The 15,501-nt window shown below is 39.2% G+C and overlaps 1 protein-coding gene across 8 annotated transcripts in view; it reads left to right on the top strand.

Moving 5' to 3' along the window:
• Positions 1–1,727: 1,727 nt before the first annotated feature.
• klc1b (kinesin light chain 1b) overlaps positions 1,728–15,501 on the top strand; it is a 34,254-nt gene continuing 20,480 nt past the window's right edge. For 7 of the 8 annotated variants that reach the window (XM_048204057.1, XM_048204055.1, XM_048204056.1 and 4 more), the window contains exons 1-6: positions 1,728–1,884; positions 12,212–12,479; positions 12,885–13,115; positions 14,769–14,847; positions 14,935–15,163; positions 15,255–15,342. In XM_048204057.1, coding sequence (XP_048060014.1) covers positions 12,231–12,479; positions 12,885–13,115; positions 14,769–14,847; positions 14,935–15,163; positions 15,255–15,342 — 876 coding nt within the window. In that variant the 5' untranslated portion in view covers positions 1,728–1,884; positions 12,212–12,230. Of the gene's footprint in view, positions 1,885–7,960; positions 8,059–12,211; positions 12,480–12,884; positions 13,116–14,768; positions 14,848–14,934; positions 15,164–15,254; positions 15,343–15,501 lie in introns of all 8 variants that reach the window. The other variant, XM_048204054.1, reaches the window with a different exon arrangement.

Raw genomic sequence — 15,501 nt, 5'->3', positions numbered from 1 at the left:
CGTAAGTTAAATAGTTAGATAGTAAGTTAGATAGATAGTAAGTTAGATAAATAGTTAGATATTTAGTTAGATAGTGTAACACAGTTCGTAGATACGGGAAGAAGGAGGCGGGAACTGGCGAACGTTCAACAAAACTTTAATTCCAAAATAAACAAATACAAAACGAAAGTAATGCCGGCAGACCCTCGTGGACGTCTGCCGGCCACACAAACATAATAAAACATAAAATAAAGTCCAGGCCTGGTCCTCTCTCGTCCTTCACTGTCGTCGCTCCTCCTTTTATGCTTCCGGAGCTCCTCTGTGAGAGACTCAAGGCCGGTGCGCCTCGCAGATGAAGCTAATTTTCTTCTCGCGTCACCGGCCTCGCGCCGTTCCCTCACGGCTCTCGCCCACCCTGCTCGTCACAGACAGTTAGATAGTGAGATAGATAGTTAGATAGTAGTAAGATACGAAGTTAGTTAGTTAGATAATAAGTTAGATAGATAATAAGATAAATAGTTAGATAAGTTAGTTAGATAGTAAGTTATATAGATAGTTAGATAGTAAGTTAAATAGATAATTATTATGTTAGATAGATAGTAAGTTAGATAGATAGTTATTAAGTTAGATAGTTAGTAAGTTAAGGGGCTCGCACACCGGACGCGAAGCTCAGCGCCGCGCCACGTCTTTAAAATTCGAACGCATTGTTTTCTATGAGTGTACACACACCGGCGGCGACATTTGGCGCCTGTCCGCGGCGCCCAGAAAACAATAGAAAACAATGGACGTGTCGCGGCACTGAGCTTCGCGTCCGGTGTGCGAGCCCCTTTAGATAGTTAAATAGTCAGTAAGTTAGATAGTTAGTTATTAAGTTAGATAGTTATTAAGTTAGATAGTAGGTTAGATAGTCAGTAAGTTAGTTATTAAGTTAGATAGTAAGTTAGTTATTAAGTTAGATAGATAGTTAGATAGTTATTAAGTTAGATAGATAGTAAGTTAGATAGTCAGTAAGTTAGTTATTAAGTTAGATAGATAGTAAGTTAGTTATTAAGTTAGATAGATAGTTATAGTTAGTTAAGTTAGATAGTCAGTAAGTTAGATAGTTATTAAGTTAGATAGATAGTAAGTTAGATAGATAGTTATTCAGTAAGTTAGATAGTAAGTTATTAAGTTAGATAGATAGTAAGTTAGATAGTTATTAAGTTAGATAGTAGCTAAGTTAGATAGTTAGTTATTAAGTTAGATAGATAGTTAGTTAGTTAGTTAGTTAGTTAGTTAGTTTATGAGTTTGAATGGCAGCTTCATTGAGTTTAATGGGCTTCAGTTTGTTTAGATTTGAATTTGACAGTTGGAGGTTGATGGAATGTTCAGATTTTCAATGTAAGTCTAAGGGAGTTTTTCCAAGTTTTGATCAGCATTTTTAGGAAAACTGTTAGTCGGATCAGTTTGAAAAGATATAGCAACCCGAGTCAGAACAGTCTGAAGCTCTGGGCCGAGTTTGGTGGTTGTAGCTTTAAAGCTCTAGGAGGAGATAGTGTTCAAATTTTTGGTCAGAAGAATAATAGTAAGTTTATATACAGCAGATCAGTAAGTTGGCTTTTTACTTCTCAATACATATATAAACCTTCATATAATAATGAATATATTAATGAGTTTTCAGCTCAGATTCACTGGTTTTCTTATAATAATGAAGGTGAGGTGAATATTATTTGCTGAAGGTTGTTTGGGATTTTTTTTGTTGTCACGGAGATGAAAGCCACGCCCATCTGCAAACCACCGCCTGAAGAGTGACGTCATTTCTACCGACGCGTCTGTGCGTGTGCGCACGCGCAGAGTCACATCCATAGTGGACATCTTGGAATTAAAGGGGCTCCGAAGGAATCCTCACAAAAGCAACGATTTCAGGTGTGAGATCTCTCTTTCTAAAGCGCGTTCACGCTGGTGTGTGTTACATGAGTGTGTTTGAACTGTTCGAGATGTGTGTTTGTTGATGAAGCGCGCTTCTGAGGGAAGAAGCAGCCGCTGAGGTGTGTGTCTGTCTCTGTCTGTCTAGACTCAAACTATATAGTGTACTAGACCGCATTCAGGATCCTCACAGACTCAAACACGTAGTGTGCTGTCTATCTAGACGACCAAATATGCTGTCCAGCTGTCCACTCAGACTATATATAATAATGAAGTGTGTTTGTTATTTTTGTATTCATATTTATGATCAGATATGTACAGAGATGGTCTTAAATACATGAAAATGTTTTTAAAATAAAAACACAAAATACCTCAGTTGAAATGTATCACAATAAAATATTAAATACTTTGGGGAAAACGGTATTTAAATTAGTGCTTACAAATACAGTATTTTGAATTTTGAAAATGAGCAAATTACATGTGAAATTGGCCAGAGTGAAGTATCACTATTAGACTGAAATCTATCTGGACCTATTCACCAAAATTTAATAGTACGATATGTCATTTTCACAGTATCAAATTCAAAATATATCATATAGTCTCTCTCTCTCTTTTGTTTGCTGGAAATAAGGTTGTTACGATATTTAATTTCACAATTCTCAATACCAGTTTCGATACCACAGTAAAAACTAATGCTATGTTAACTTGATAAAAATAAAGAGTTTCATATTTGAAATCACCAATGAAATCTGACAACAACTGTCTCATAAATTTTGTTTCCAAACGCTCAAATCATGACAAAAAACGGTATTATTCAGGCTGGATCGTGCTAATGCGCATGCGCAGTCCTAAATGCGCGTCACTTCAGTTTCATTTCGGAGGCGTGCGTCTGACTGTTTCTATAGAAACCGGAGCTTCTAACGGCCGCTGCAGTGACGCGATGCCTTTACCAATCGGCAATTGGCTCTTATTTAGAAGGCGGGGCTTATTCCGCCATATTGCGCGTTGCACTTTCTCCCATTCATAATAATACGAGTGACGTGTCTTGTGTTATTCTATAGTCTTTGTTGCAGTGTTAACACCGCATTGTGGTGCCAAACAATGATGTAAAGCAGTGTTAGAATGTTACAACTAGATGCTTAGCAACAGACAACCAATCACGTACTCATATTTGCCTGCTTTGGACAGTAACAGAAACACTGCAGATTGTATAAAAAAACAAATTCAGAAACAGAAAATGTCAAATTCTGACAAAAAAAAAACACAACAGTGGGGCTTTTCACACTTTAAATAGTTAACCCTGGGTCATTCTAAACCCCGGGTAAATGTAATCCTGGGTTATCTTGCTACACGTTTCACACTACTCATAATTTACCCAGGGTTAACAATTAATCCTGGGAATTCATAAACTGACATTTTACATTGTACATTCCTAAACCCTGGGTTAACATATTGCATATTTGTGGTGTCATTGATTGGATAAACGCAGCGAGCGACCTGTTTACAACTTTATGCTGAATGGACATTTTGGACTATAAAGGTAAGAATTAAATGTCTGCATTTTACATTTTTCATCTCAAACGCTGAATTTACTGTTTATATACAATGCGTAACTGTTGTTTCCGTACCTGCTCCGGAGCAGGGTTTTATAACCCAGGGTAAAAAGCGGTGCTAACCCCGCATCTGAATTACAAGTGTGACAGGGTTAAAAGGATTATTGAAGGATTATTACAGGGTTATTGAACGATGATAACCAGGGGTTAAGCGCAGTGTAAAAAGCCCAAATTCGAGTGAAGAAGAGACCGTTTCATTCTTACTTTTATAGTCCATAATGTCCATTCAGTATAAACTCGATAGTACAGTCGGCAATATGTGGATGTGCAATGCTAGAGCTATCGCATGCTGCATTTATCCAGTCAATGACACTGACACCACAAATATGCAGATAAGAACATTAACCCAGGGTTTAGGAATGTACAATATGAAACGTCAGTTTATGAATACCCAGGATTATTAACATAATTGTTAACCCAGGGTAAATATGAGCAGTGTGAAACGTGAAGCAAAATAACCCCAGATTACGTTTACCTGGGGTTTAGAATGACTCAGTGTATATTGTTTCTGTTGTATGTCTGATACTCGTCCAACCCGTCGTGCCAGTTTTTGTGTGTGTTCTTCACTCTGTGCTTGTATGATTTACTGTAAACTGACTGGCAGGAATTCATGTCACTGCATCTGTATATATGTGATATCACGTCATTAAAGGGAATATATGGCACGAGTAGATGTGCTCAAGGTGTATTTCTGAGGATCTGATCGAGGCAGCAGCATGTTCATGTCAACAGAAATAGTTTCTCAGTGTTTTCTACAGTATAATGTTCTAGATACGAGGCGTGACGGCATGAGATCACGGCGGCTTCTGATTCTTCCCTTGCCCTGATGTTGACACACAGTTGAATGAATGAAACACATTGAGATCAAACCGATTCACGTCTGCTTGTCCAGACAGGCTGAGTGCTCGAGGGTTTCATAAAGCATTAAAGCTTGTGCCGGATGTTATTGATCAGAATCAGTGTTTTAAACAGGCCTACATCAGTTCAGCTTCATCATAAACCAGAAGAAAATCCCAGATCGTCCCAACTCATTATCTTGAATGTAGGTGATTCAGAGCGTTCTCTCTCATTATAGACCTTCCTGTAAAATAGACTCATATGAGCTTTAACCTGTACTTTCCTGTAGTGTAACACACACCGTACACATACTGTAGATCAGCCATTCACAGATGTGTTTCTCAGTCGAACCCCTTTGAGCTGAGATATTGTCTTAAAGTCCACCTGGGATTTGAAGTTAATATTGTAATAATTTAACAACACATTCGCACATTCACAGTTCTTTGATGTCAGTCCATGGACACAAGACATGCAGGTGAACATATAGTATTTAATCTTTTTTTAGCAAGTGTTTTATTTTTATGTATATAATTAATTTTTAAAAACATTTTTAGCAAGCGTTTTATGACTTTTAATTTTTAATTATTTATTTTTTACATTTATTTTTCAGAAAAATCACATTTTATTATTTTATTTAGACTTTTCGTTTTAATTTATTGTTTACATTTATTTTAAAAAATATATTTTTAGTAGGCATTTTATTTTGACTTTTTATTTTAAATCATTTTTTTTTAAATGATATTTTAGTAAGTGGTTTATTTTGACAGTTTTCATTTTAAATTATTTCTTTTATTTTTTTAAAAAATATTTTTAGTAAGCTTTATTTTCACTGCTTTTATTTTAAATAATCTATTTTTTACTAAAAACAAAAAGTTTTAGTAAGCATTTTATTTTGACTGGTTTTATTTATTTTTTCTTACATTTTTTAAAAAATATATATATATTTAATGCATATTTTATGTTTTTATTTTTTTTAATTGTTGTTTTTATTTAAAAATTCTTAGTTAATTGTAATTTTACTTTAATTAATCATAATTAACATGATTCATTCACTAGGTGAAGTCCAGTTTGGGAAGCCCTGCAGCAATGATCAATTTTACTTGTGTTAGACTAGTAGTTTTGCTGTGGTTCAAGAATTGTGATATTTCACTGTTATTGGTATAAGTTTTGGTATCATATTAACCTTATTTCCTGCAAAAAAAAAAAAAAAAAAAAAAAAAACTTTATAGGATTGTGATGTGTGTTTCCATGTATGAAGGGCTGTGTGTGTTTCGGGAAGCTTGTGATGATGATTGTGGTGATGATAGTGATGATGGTGATGATGATTGTGATGATGGTGATGATGATTGTGGTTATGATGGTGATAGTGATAATGATGATGGTGATGATTGTGTTGATGATGATTGTGTTCTGGTGATGATGGTGATAATTGTGGTGATGGTGATGATGATGATTGTGTTCTGGTGATGAAAGTGATGATTGTGGTAATGATAGTGATAATTGTGGTGATGATAATGATGGTGATGATTGTGGTGGTTATGGTGGTGATGATTGTGGTGATGATAGTGATAATTGTGGTGATGATGATGGTGGTAATTGTGGTGGTGATGGTGATTGTGGTGATGGTGATGATTGTGGTGATGATGGTGATAATTGTGGCGATGATAATGATGGTGATGATTGTGGTGGTGATGATGGTGATGATTGTAGTGGTGGTGATGGTGATGATTGTAGTGGTGGTGATGGTGATGATTGTAGTGATGATGGTGATAATTGTGGCGATGATAATGATGGTGATAATTGTGGTGATGATAATGATGGTGATGATTGTGGTGGTGATGATGGTGATGATTGTGGTGATGATAGTGATGATTGTGGTGATGATAGTGATGATTGTGGTGGTGATGATGGTGATAATAGTGATAATTGTGGTGATGATGATTATGGTGGTGATGATTGTGTTCTGGTGATGATGGTGATGATTGTGGTGATGATGGTGATAATTGTGGTGATGATAATGATGGTGATGATTGTGGTGGTGATGATGGTGATTGTGGTGATGATGATTGCGGTGATGGTGATGATTGTGGTGATGATAGGTGATAATTGTGGTGATGATAGGTGATAATTGTGGTGGTGATGATGGTAATGATTGTAGTGGTGATGATGGTGATGATTGTGGTGATGATGATGGTGATGATTGTGATTATGTTGATAATGATGATGGTGAGGATTGTGGTGATGATGGTGATGATTGTGGTAGGGCTGGGCGATATATCGCATGCGATTGTCACACACATTTCGTCAGTAAAGCCGGTTCCCTGATTACCGCTAAATCGCCATCACCTGCTTTCAAATGGAGCGGCATTTAATAGACAGAACCGTAGTTCACTGACAAGCTACGCAGTATCGCGTTAATTATCGAAGCCGATTCATCTGCGATAATGAACGCGATATTGCATAGCTTATCAGTGAACTACGGTTCTGTCTATTAAATGCCGCTCCATTTGAAAGCAGGTGATGGCGATTTAGCGGTAATCAGGGAACCGGCTTTACTGACAAAATGCGCGTGAGAATCGCATGCGATATATCGCCCAGCCCTACATTTCAGTCAAATATACTTTATGCATTATGTCAAACCTTTAACCCACTGGAAAAAAACCCACAGCAACAGTTTAAAAGCAGTCCAAGTCTCCGGGAGAACCGCAGACTTGGCAGCCCTGATGCAAATGAAGGATGGAGGAAGGGAGCGAATGACTGATGACCTGCGGGGGGGTGGGTGGGTTCAGAGGTCACTGCGGTGATTGTGTTTTGTGTGCTTTAGTCCTGATGTGAATCTGTGGTTCTGATGCTGGGCATGAGTTGCACATCTGATCCAGTCTGTGGGGTTTTTTCCTCCGGTTCTGCTCTACTGCGCTCAAGTCTCTGTGTAAAGAGAACATGTAATTATTGATCCACTCTGAATCATTAGCGCTGTGTAGTCAGTCAGCAAAAATACATTCAGCTCTGGCTCACATCTGAGGTGCTTCACAACAGAGATTATCATTTTAATCAAAAGTCTCAGTTTTAGGAGAGTCTTGTCTTATTTTGCAGCAAAAATATCTGAAAAATCCTTCAAACGAGAAGCAGCAACGCAAGTGATATTCAGACTGTTTTCAGTGATTGTTTCGTCTCGCTAAAAAAATTCTTTCATGTGTAAATTATAAACAAGTTAAAACATGAAAGAATCTTTTCTTGAATATTTTATGCCATTTTGCTTCTCAAGTACATAATTTAGATGCAAAAAATGACAGAAATGCTCATTGAGCACAAGATTTTCTGCTGTGTCTCACAGCTACACTCTTAAAAATAAAGGTTCAGAAGGAGAATGTCTGTAGTGAGATACACTGTTGTCTCAGATGAGTGTCTCCAGGTGTAGATGAGCACCGTCGTGTCCTGCAGGTCGCTTGGGGTCACGTGACATCCGTTATCACTGCGTGTGCTGCTGACGTGTGTGATGCTGTTCACTGTCGGAGTGTGTGTGTGTGTGTTTCAGCTACATCCTCCCCCTCCCGTCTGTCTGTCTCTGTGAGGGTGGGGCTGATGATGCTCACACACACACACACACACCGTCTCTCTTTCGGCAGTGTTCGGATGGGTGTCGGCCGTCGCTCGCTTCAGTCGTGTGTTTTGTTTCCTGAGTGTCGCTGAGGCTGGAGTCGTTTCATCATCATTGGTGCTGACGGTGAGGTCAACACACTTACACACTCATGATGGTTTTTGTGTGTGTTATATGATGTTTTTTCTTCCTGCAGTCATCTGTCATTTGCGTTGGTCTTCAGTCAGTGTGTGTTGGCATCTGTGGTTCAGTTCAATGTCAGTGTTTCTTTTGTTTTGCTCTTTGTTTCCTCAGGGACACGTGTGTGTGTGTGTCCGTGTGCACGATGGGAATCTGTCATTGTGTCTGTGTGAAATTAATTCATCAGGCTTTTTGACTGACATCCAGAGAGATGTCAAATCAGCCCTGGACGTTTCGTCGTCATCTCTCACCCTGTTTTAGTCCTGTAGTGCTAAAGGGTTAGTTCACCCAAAAATGAAATTTCTGTCATTAAATCCTCATCCTTGTGTCATCCCAAACCCGTAAGACCTTCGTTCATCTTCAGAACACAAATTAAGATATTTTTGATGAAATCCGAGGGTTTCTGAGTAGGCAGCAACGTCATTGCACCTTTTAAGGTCCAGAAAGGTAGTAAAGACATTGATAAAATAGTCAGTGTGACTGCAGTGGTTCAACCTTAAGGTTATGAAGCAACGAGAATACTTTTTGTGTGCAAAAACAAATCAAAAATAATGACTTTATTTAACAAAATTGTCTCTCCCCGTCATTGTCCTACACTGTTTATGTTGTAAGGTTCAACCACTGTAGTCACGTTGACTATTTTAACAATGTCATTAGTACCTTTCTGGACCTTGAATGACAGTAATTACATTGCTTTCTATGGAAGAAAAAAAAATCGGATTTCATCAAAAATATCTTAATTTGTGTTCCGAAGATGAATGAAGGTCTTATGGGTGTAGAACGACATGAGGGTGAGTAATTAATGACAGAAATTTCATTTTTGGTTGAACTAACGCTTTAAGTGTGTTCCGTTCGTCTGTGGCTTTCATTCGCTCTGTTGATTTTGATGTTGCTTCCTCCTGATTGGCTCATCATGTTGTTCTGTGAGGAAACATCAGTGCGATGGTGGCTGTATCTGATAAGAGAATGAAGTCAACATCTCAGTCCGTCTTCCTGTCGTTCATCATGATAACGATGATTACACAATAATTAGGGCTTGTAACTAAGTGAGTGTCCTTGGGTTTCTGTGAGTGTCTCCTCAAACAGGACAGATGGTTTTTAATTAAAGGGGTGGTTGATTATGATTGTGTAATAATAATGTATGAGTGTGTAATGTTGCTGTTTGAGCATAAACAACACCTGCAAAGTTACGACGCTCAAAGTTCAATGTAAAGGGAGATATTTTCTTTTACAGAAATTGCTTTTTAAGGACTACAACAAGCTTCTACCCGGGGTTGGTGACATCACAAACCCCAAAGTTTACATAAATCCTGCCCCCGAGAACATGCAAAAAAGGGGGCGGGGCCATGTTGGGCTGCTTTAGAGAAGAGAAAGAGTTGTTGTAGTAGAGTGTTGTTGTCATGCCGTCATTTTACGCCAGACTGCTTCACAAATGAGGGTCAATTCAACGCTGGATTTGCACAAAAGATTAACATGATGGCACATGCTAGTCGATGAGTTGAATCAACTCCACAGCAACTACATAAATGTATCCATTAACCATTCAGAAACGTCCAGTTTCATTCTAAAAGTTGTAACTTCTTCCTGAGTCTCTCCATCAGTGTCGACTCCAGTTTGAACAATGTAAGGCTGAACACCGTTACTGACAATCCTCATTTTGGCTGCATGAGATTCTCCAGCTTTGTTGTTGTTGAGCTGTTGAGCTCCGCCCTCTTCTGGATAGCAAGTGGGGAACAGCAGCTCATTTGCATTTAAAGGGACACACACAAAAACAGTGTGTTTATGCTCACACCCAAATAGGGGCAAATTTGACAAGCTATAAAAAATGATCTGTGCGGTATTTTGAGCTGCAACTTCACAGACACATTCTGGGGACACCAGAGACTTATATTACATCTTGTAAAAGGGGCATTATAGATCCCCTTTAAATATAAAACAGACTGAATAATGTGTTCAGTAACGCTGGTCTGATGCTTCCTCTGTGTGTCTGCAGGAATCAGACCTGTCAATCTGTGAGATTCACTGGTGTCTCTATTGAAACCTTGAGGCTCAAACCGTCTGACACAGTAATTCAGCCTCAAAGACACAAACTGACCAGCGCATCTCCATCATCACACCTCCATTAGGAGATGATCATTTGAGCTAATTTCTTTGTCACATAGTCAACTCAAATCTGTCTCGTTATAGTTTAGGATGATGAAATTAACTGAATATTCAATGCACCTGCGGTCAGTCATTCAATCCGGCCGTGTTTCTCTTGCCCTCCTCTCCACATCATTTCCTGTCTCTCTCCACTAATGATAAATCAAACATGTATCAGGCATTGAAGTGGTCAGTCATTATAGATTGGTCATGCGGCAGACGCTCATGATGTGACGTGTGTCATACGCTAGTTAATGCATCTGAACCACAGTGTCACCCATCTGTCCATGCTTGTGTTCTGCTGAGGGTTTATTTCTGTGATGAGTGCATGTCTGCAGGCGCAGCGGAGGACGTGCTGCACTCCATGGAGGATAAGGATGTTATCTAGGAAAATTACAGCTGTTTCTGTGCCACAGGCCTTTTGCTGTGTTTGATTTGTGGCTCGAGTTCATCTGAAGCTCACTTCGGTCGTTTGATGTCGCCTCTAAGTCTTTTTGACCTCTAAATATCACATGAGCTCATCCAGTAAACCCCCTACATCTCAAACCCCCTATAATTCCTATTGAGCTGATCTACACTGACACTGAGTGATGACCAAACTTTCAGCATCTAAAAATACTCAGCTGAAAATGAATTGTCAGTTTTGGCTGAAAATGTTTTGGAGGGACGAAATTATTGACAAAAACGGTGGCATTTACTGCTTTAGTGTTTCTTCAGTGGTGCGTGTCAGTGTTTATTTCATGCACACAACGTGGATAAACTTCAACAAGTAAACATGTCAGCTGGATCAACAATATTGGTCTCTCGATTGTAATCGATCTTCATTTTTGTTTGTGGAACCAGCCTCCACTTGACATTAAAAGTGCTCTTTCGATCGAAGTCTAGACTTAAAGGTGCAAGATGTAATATTTTTGCAGTAAAATATCCCAAAACCACTAGATATTATATATCTAGTGAGGCGAAGAGTTATATATATGAGGCGACTGCCTGTCAATTGCGTGCGTCATACCCGCGTTACCCTCGGTTTCCGGTTTTATTTTATAGAAACCATGGAAACACCAAAGACGCTTTAATATATTAAACGTTTTAATAGACAAGGGAACAACTGTTTGATATATTTATAGACAGAAAACGAATTGTTATATAGCTCAACACATTTAGTCTTATTGTTTAAATCTAATTTTCTTGATTTTTTTTTTTTGCGAGTACCATGCTTTACCATGCCTCACAGAAAAACACTATTTTGTGAAGTAGCTAACATAGCATAATCAGGTGCAGCTTTATTTTTAGTAACAGTAATACAGCATTTTCTCCATCATACAATACGTTTAAAAATTAATTGCATGCCATTTATCAACACAAGCCATCCAGCATTTAATATGATATTCTAAAATCGATCTATCTTACTGCAGTGTGTAACAGTGTCTCACAACAGCTGCCGAGTGAACGCGCAGAGTAACAATATAACATCATTTTCAACACAAATGTATCTAATATGATAAACAGAGCTGCGTTACCTCATACTCATGACCGGAAGCCTGCACCCTGCTTCATCGATCTACAGTAATGTTTATAAATCTTTAATACATTAGCTTATCCATGAATATGATTTCTGCCTGAGCCCTGTCTGATTCTTTTCCACCGGCTGTAGACGTGAAGACAACACCTCCCATGATTCCACGAAATCAAGGCGTCATCAAGCTACGCCTTTTGTTTTGTATAAGTGACCTCTAGCGGTGAAAATTACATATTGTGCCTTTAAGACTTTAAGAAACTTTGTGTTTTGTTTGATATGAGCTTTCAAATTCAGTTTTATAATGAAATTCAAACAATTAACATGGCTTTGATGCTCTTTAATGTGCCATGTGCTGTAGAATTTCGGTTTCTGTGAACATTGATTTTAGTGCATCACTTCCACTAATCTTCATCATCATCATCATTGTCTCTGTGTTCTCAGGCCGCTCCTCTGCTAGATCATGTCCACGATGGTGTACCCTCGTGATGAGAAGCTGGAGAAGTTATCGCAGGAGGAGATCATCTCCAACACCAAGCTGGTGATCCAGGGGCTGGAGGCTCTGAAGAATGAGCACAACTCCATCCTGCACAGCCTCCTGGAGACCATCAAGTGCCTGAAGAAGGACGAGGAGGCCAATGTGGTGCACGAGAAGTCCAACCTGCTCCGGAAGTCTGTGGAGATGATTGAGCTGGGGCTGGGTGAGGCTCAGGTGAGGCACCAGGGTCAGAGGTCATGGGTCATACTGTTGTTATTGTTATTTTATTTTATTAGTTATTTATTACTGTTTTAGGTGTCTTTTAGAGTTGCTAATTTCATTTCGTAGTTGTGTACTACTGTATGCATGCAATGACAATAAAGATTCATATTATTATTATTATTCTTTAGCTTTACAGTATTAAACATGAAAAACAGTATCAGTGTTGCTTTTAATTAGAATTACAGCTTCATTTTCTGCTATAAAGCGACTTTGTCAGATTACGTCAGTCACATGAACTGAATGCTGTTTCATATTGACTTCAGAGATGGAACAAATGTGTGTCACAGTGCTTACTGTGGCTAAAACTAAAGACAGAAGGAGGAACTTGTGATCATGTGACTGTGTCTTGGTGTCTAGGTTATGATGGCTCTGTCTAACCATCTGAACGCGGTGGAGTCGGAGAAGCAGAAACTGCGCGCTCAGGTGCGGCGACTCTGTCAGGAAAACCAGTGGCTTCGGGACGAGCTGGCCAACACACAGCAGAAGCTGCAGAAGAGTGAGCAGAACGTGGCACAGCTGGAGGAGGAGAAGAAACACCTGGAGTTCATGAACCAGCTCAAGAAGTACGACGAAGACGTGTCGCCTTCGGTGAGTTGATGATGCATGTTTAATCACGCCGTAGATTAATCATCATCATCACAAGTGATGTACTGAAACGTGTAGCACTATCAGTATTAAAGTTGAATGTGTGAGTGCAGTGTTTGTGCGAATGATTCCTCAAATCGTGTGTTTCGTGCACTCTGACGTCAGATCTTTGGCTTTGTGAGTGTCTGAGCTCAGCAAAAACCCCTGAGATCTGCATTCTCATGCTGGGAACCTTTTAAAATGCTGCCAAGATGAGAAAGACAAGAAAGAGCCTTTCAGAACACAGAACTGGCTCCTCTACCAGATAACTGTGGGAATAAATCACTGCGAGAGGAAAGCCACTGTAACCAGTGTCTTATTTATTAGACATGCTGAACAATACTTCTACAGCACTTATTAATTTTAATTACTGTTAATTTCAACATTTACTTTAAAAATCAAAAGTTGCATTTGTTAATATTAGTTACAGGGGCCATGAACTGCATTGTTTTGTTTTATTTGTTAGTATGCTTTTTACATCAAAATTGTCATAATTTAGAAATAAAAGGCATTTTTCCTACTCTGATTTTAGGCCAATTATTTGAACGCTCTGTTTTAAGGGGCATGTCTGCTGTGAGACTTCAGTGTAAATGCCCACTGCTGTGATTGGCTAACATCTTTGCATTAAAAATAGCATTACTCTCTTGAAAACTTTTAGCACGTTTTTAATATTACAGCTCTCAAGTTTAACTAATCATGAAAAGTGTTGATTACATTTAGATCTATGACATTATATTTAGATCGTGTCATGAAAGGTTGCAGTGATGAACATTCTTGTTGAGCGCATGAAAGCAGTGATCTTGTCATTGCAACTCAATTTCTGCACACTAATGAATGCTTTCATTATAACTAACTGTGCAAACACAAAGTAACTAAGAGATTTGTTGAATAAAACGGGAGTTTTGGTGTGAATCCAGAACTCTGTCACTGATAAAACTCGCAATGTTTGATTGACAGCTCTAGCGATTGTAAAGGGAAAGTTCTTTGATCGCTTTCTATATATAATTTAATCACCAATTAAATAACAGATCATTTTCATCCTACTAAGAGAAACAACGTGAATTTGACCGTTTAGTCACTGGTTTGATTTACTGACACGTATACAAAAAACATCTGACTGTACATGAATCGTTACATATCAGATCAGACATTAGAATTAACACAATTACATACATGTTGTTGCATTACTGTTGAGTCCATATCACAAAAGTCTTTTTGCAAAGCCTACGATTGATTTACCAAAGAAGTGAAATGTTATTTTTGGTCCTGTATCGCGCTTCTCTCCTCCTCATCTCACTAACACGCCAGTGGGCGGGGCTAACGTTGCAATGATGAAGTAGGCGTCAATTTCGTCTGCAGAGGTGGCGTTTTACCTATCTATGATTGGCACATTCCAGGATCAATCGTTCCATTGCTCCTGGTGTCAATAAAAGCTTTTATTGGAATAACAAGGAAATTTTCAGTTCTGAAACTTACAGGATATTCTTATAGTATGATGACCACTTACATATCAAAAGCTCAAGGAAAAGTTGATTTCTCAATTCATGACCCCTTTAATAAAATATGAACTAACAAAAGGGAACATTTTTTTACATTTTTCTTTGCATATCTGTCCAGGAGGAGAAAGATGGTGAGCCGCCCAAGGACTCTCTAGACGATCTCTTTCCCAACGACGAGGAGGAGCACACTCAAGGAAGTATGTGAACATCATTCCCGCACCCTCACATACGAGTGCTTGTCTGTCCCGTTGCATTAACCCTCCTCTGACCTTTGACCTCTACAGTGCAGCACCAGCACAACAGCGCCGCCGTAGCAGCCGCACAGCAGGGCGGATACGAAATCCCGGCTCGCCTCCGAACCCTCCACAACCTGGTGATTCAGTACGCATCTCAGGGCCGGTACGAGGTGGCCGTGCCGCTCTGCAAACAGGCTCTGGAGGACCTGGAGAAAACCTCCGGACACGACCACCCCGACGTGGCCACCATGCTCAACATCCTGGCACTGGTGTACAGGTGAGACAATGTGTTTTGCAGCCATTTCACAACAGTAAAGAACTGTACCTGATGACATCATCGTCATGTGCTGTCTGTCTGTCTGTCTCAGGGATCAGAATAAATATAAAGAGGCTGCTCACCTGCTGAACGACGCTCTCTCCATCAGAGAGAAAACACTCGGGAAAGACCATCCTGCTGTAAGTGACGTCACGCCAGTCTTATATTACCCTCACATCTCAGATTAGACAAAGTCCCTTTAAGACAAGTCATTTCACTCGGCGGCCATCTTTGAAATGCCTCTCGGGCATCCTAGGCATCATGCAATCTCTTTGAATGGGGAAACATCAAATTCTCCA

The sequence above is a fragment of the Megalobrama amblycephala genome, linkage group LG10 (assembly GCF_018812025.1).
Source record: "Megalobrama amblycephala isolate DHTTF-2021 linkage group LG10, ASM1881202v1, whole genome shotgun sequence".
Lineage (NCBI taxonomy): Eukaryota > Metazoa > Chordata > Actinopteri > Cypriniformes > Xenocyprididae > Megalobrama > Megalobrama amblycephala.
The sequence above is the reverse complement of the archived record's forward strand: the minus strand, read 5'-3'. Positions and strand labels throughout refer to the sequence as shown.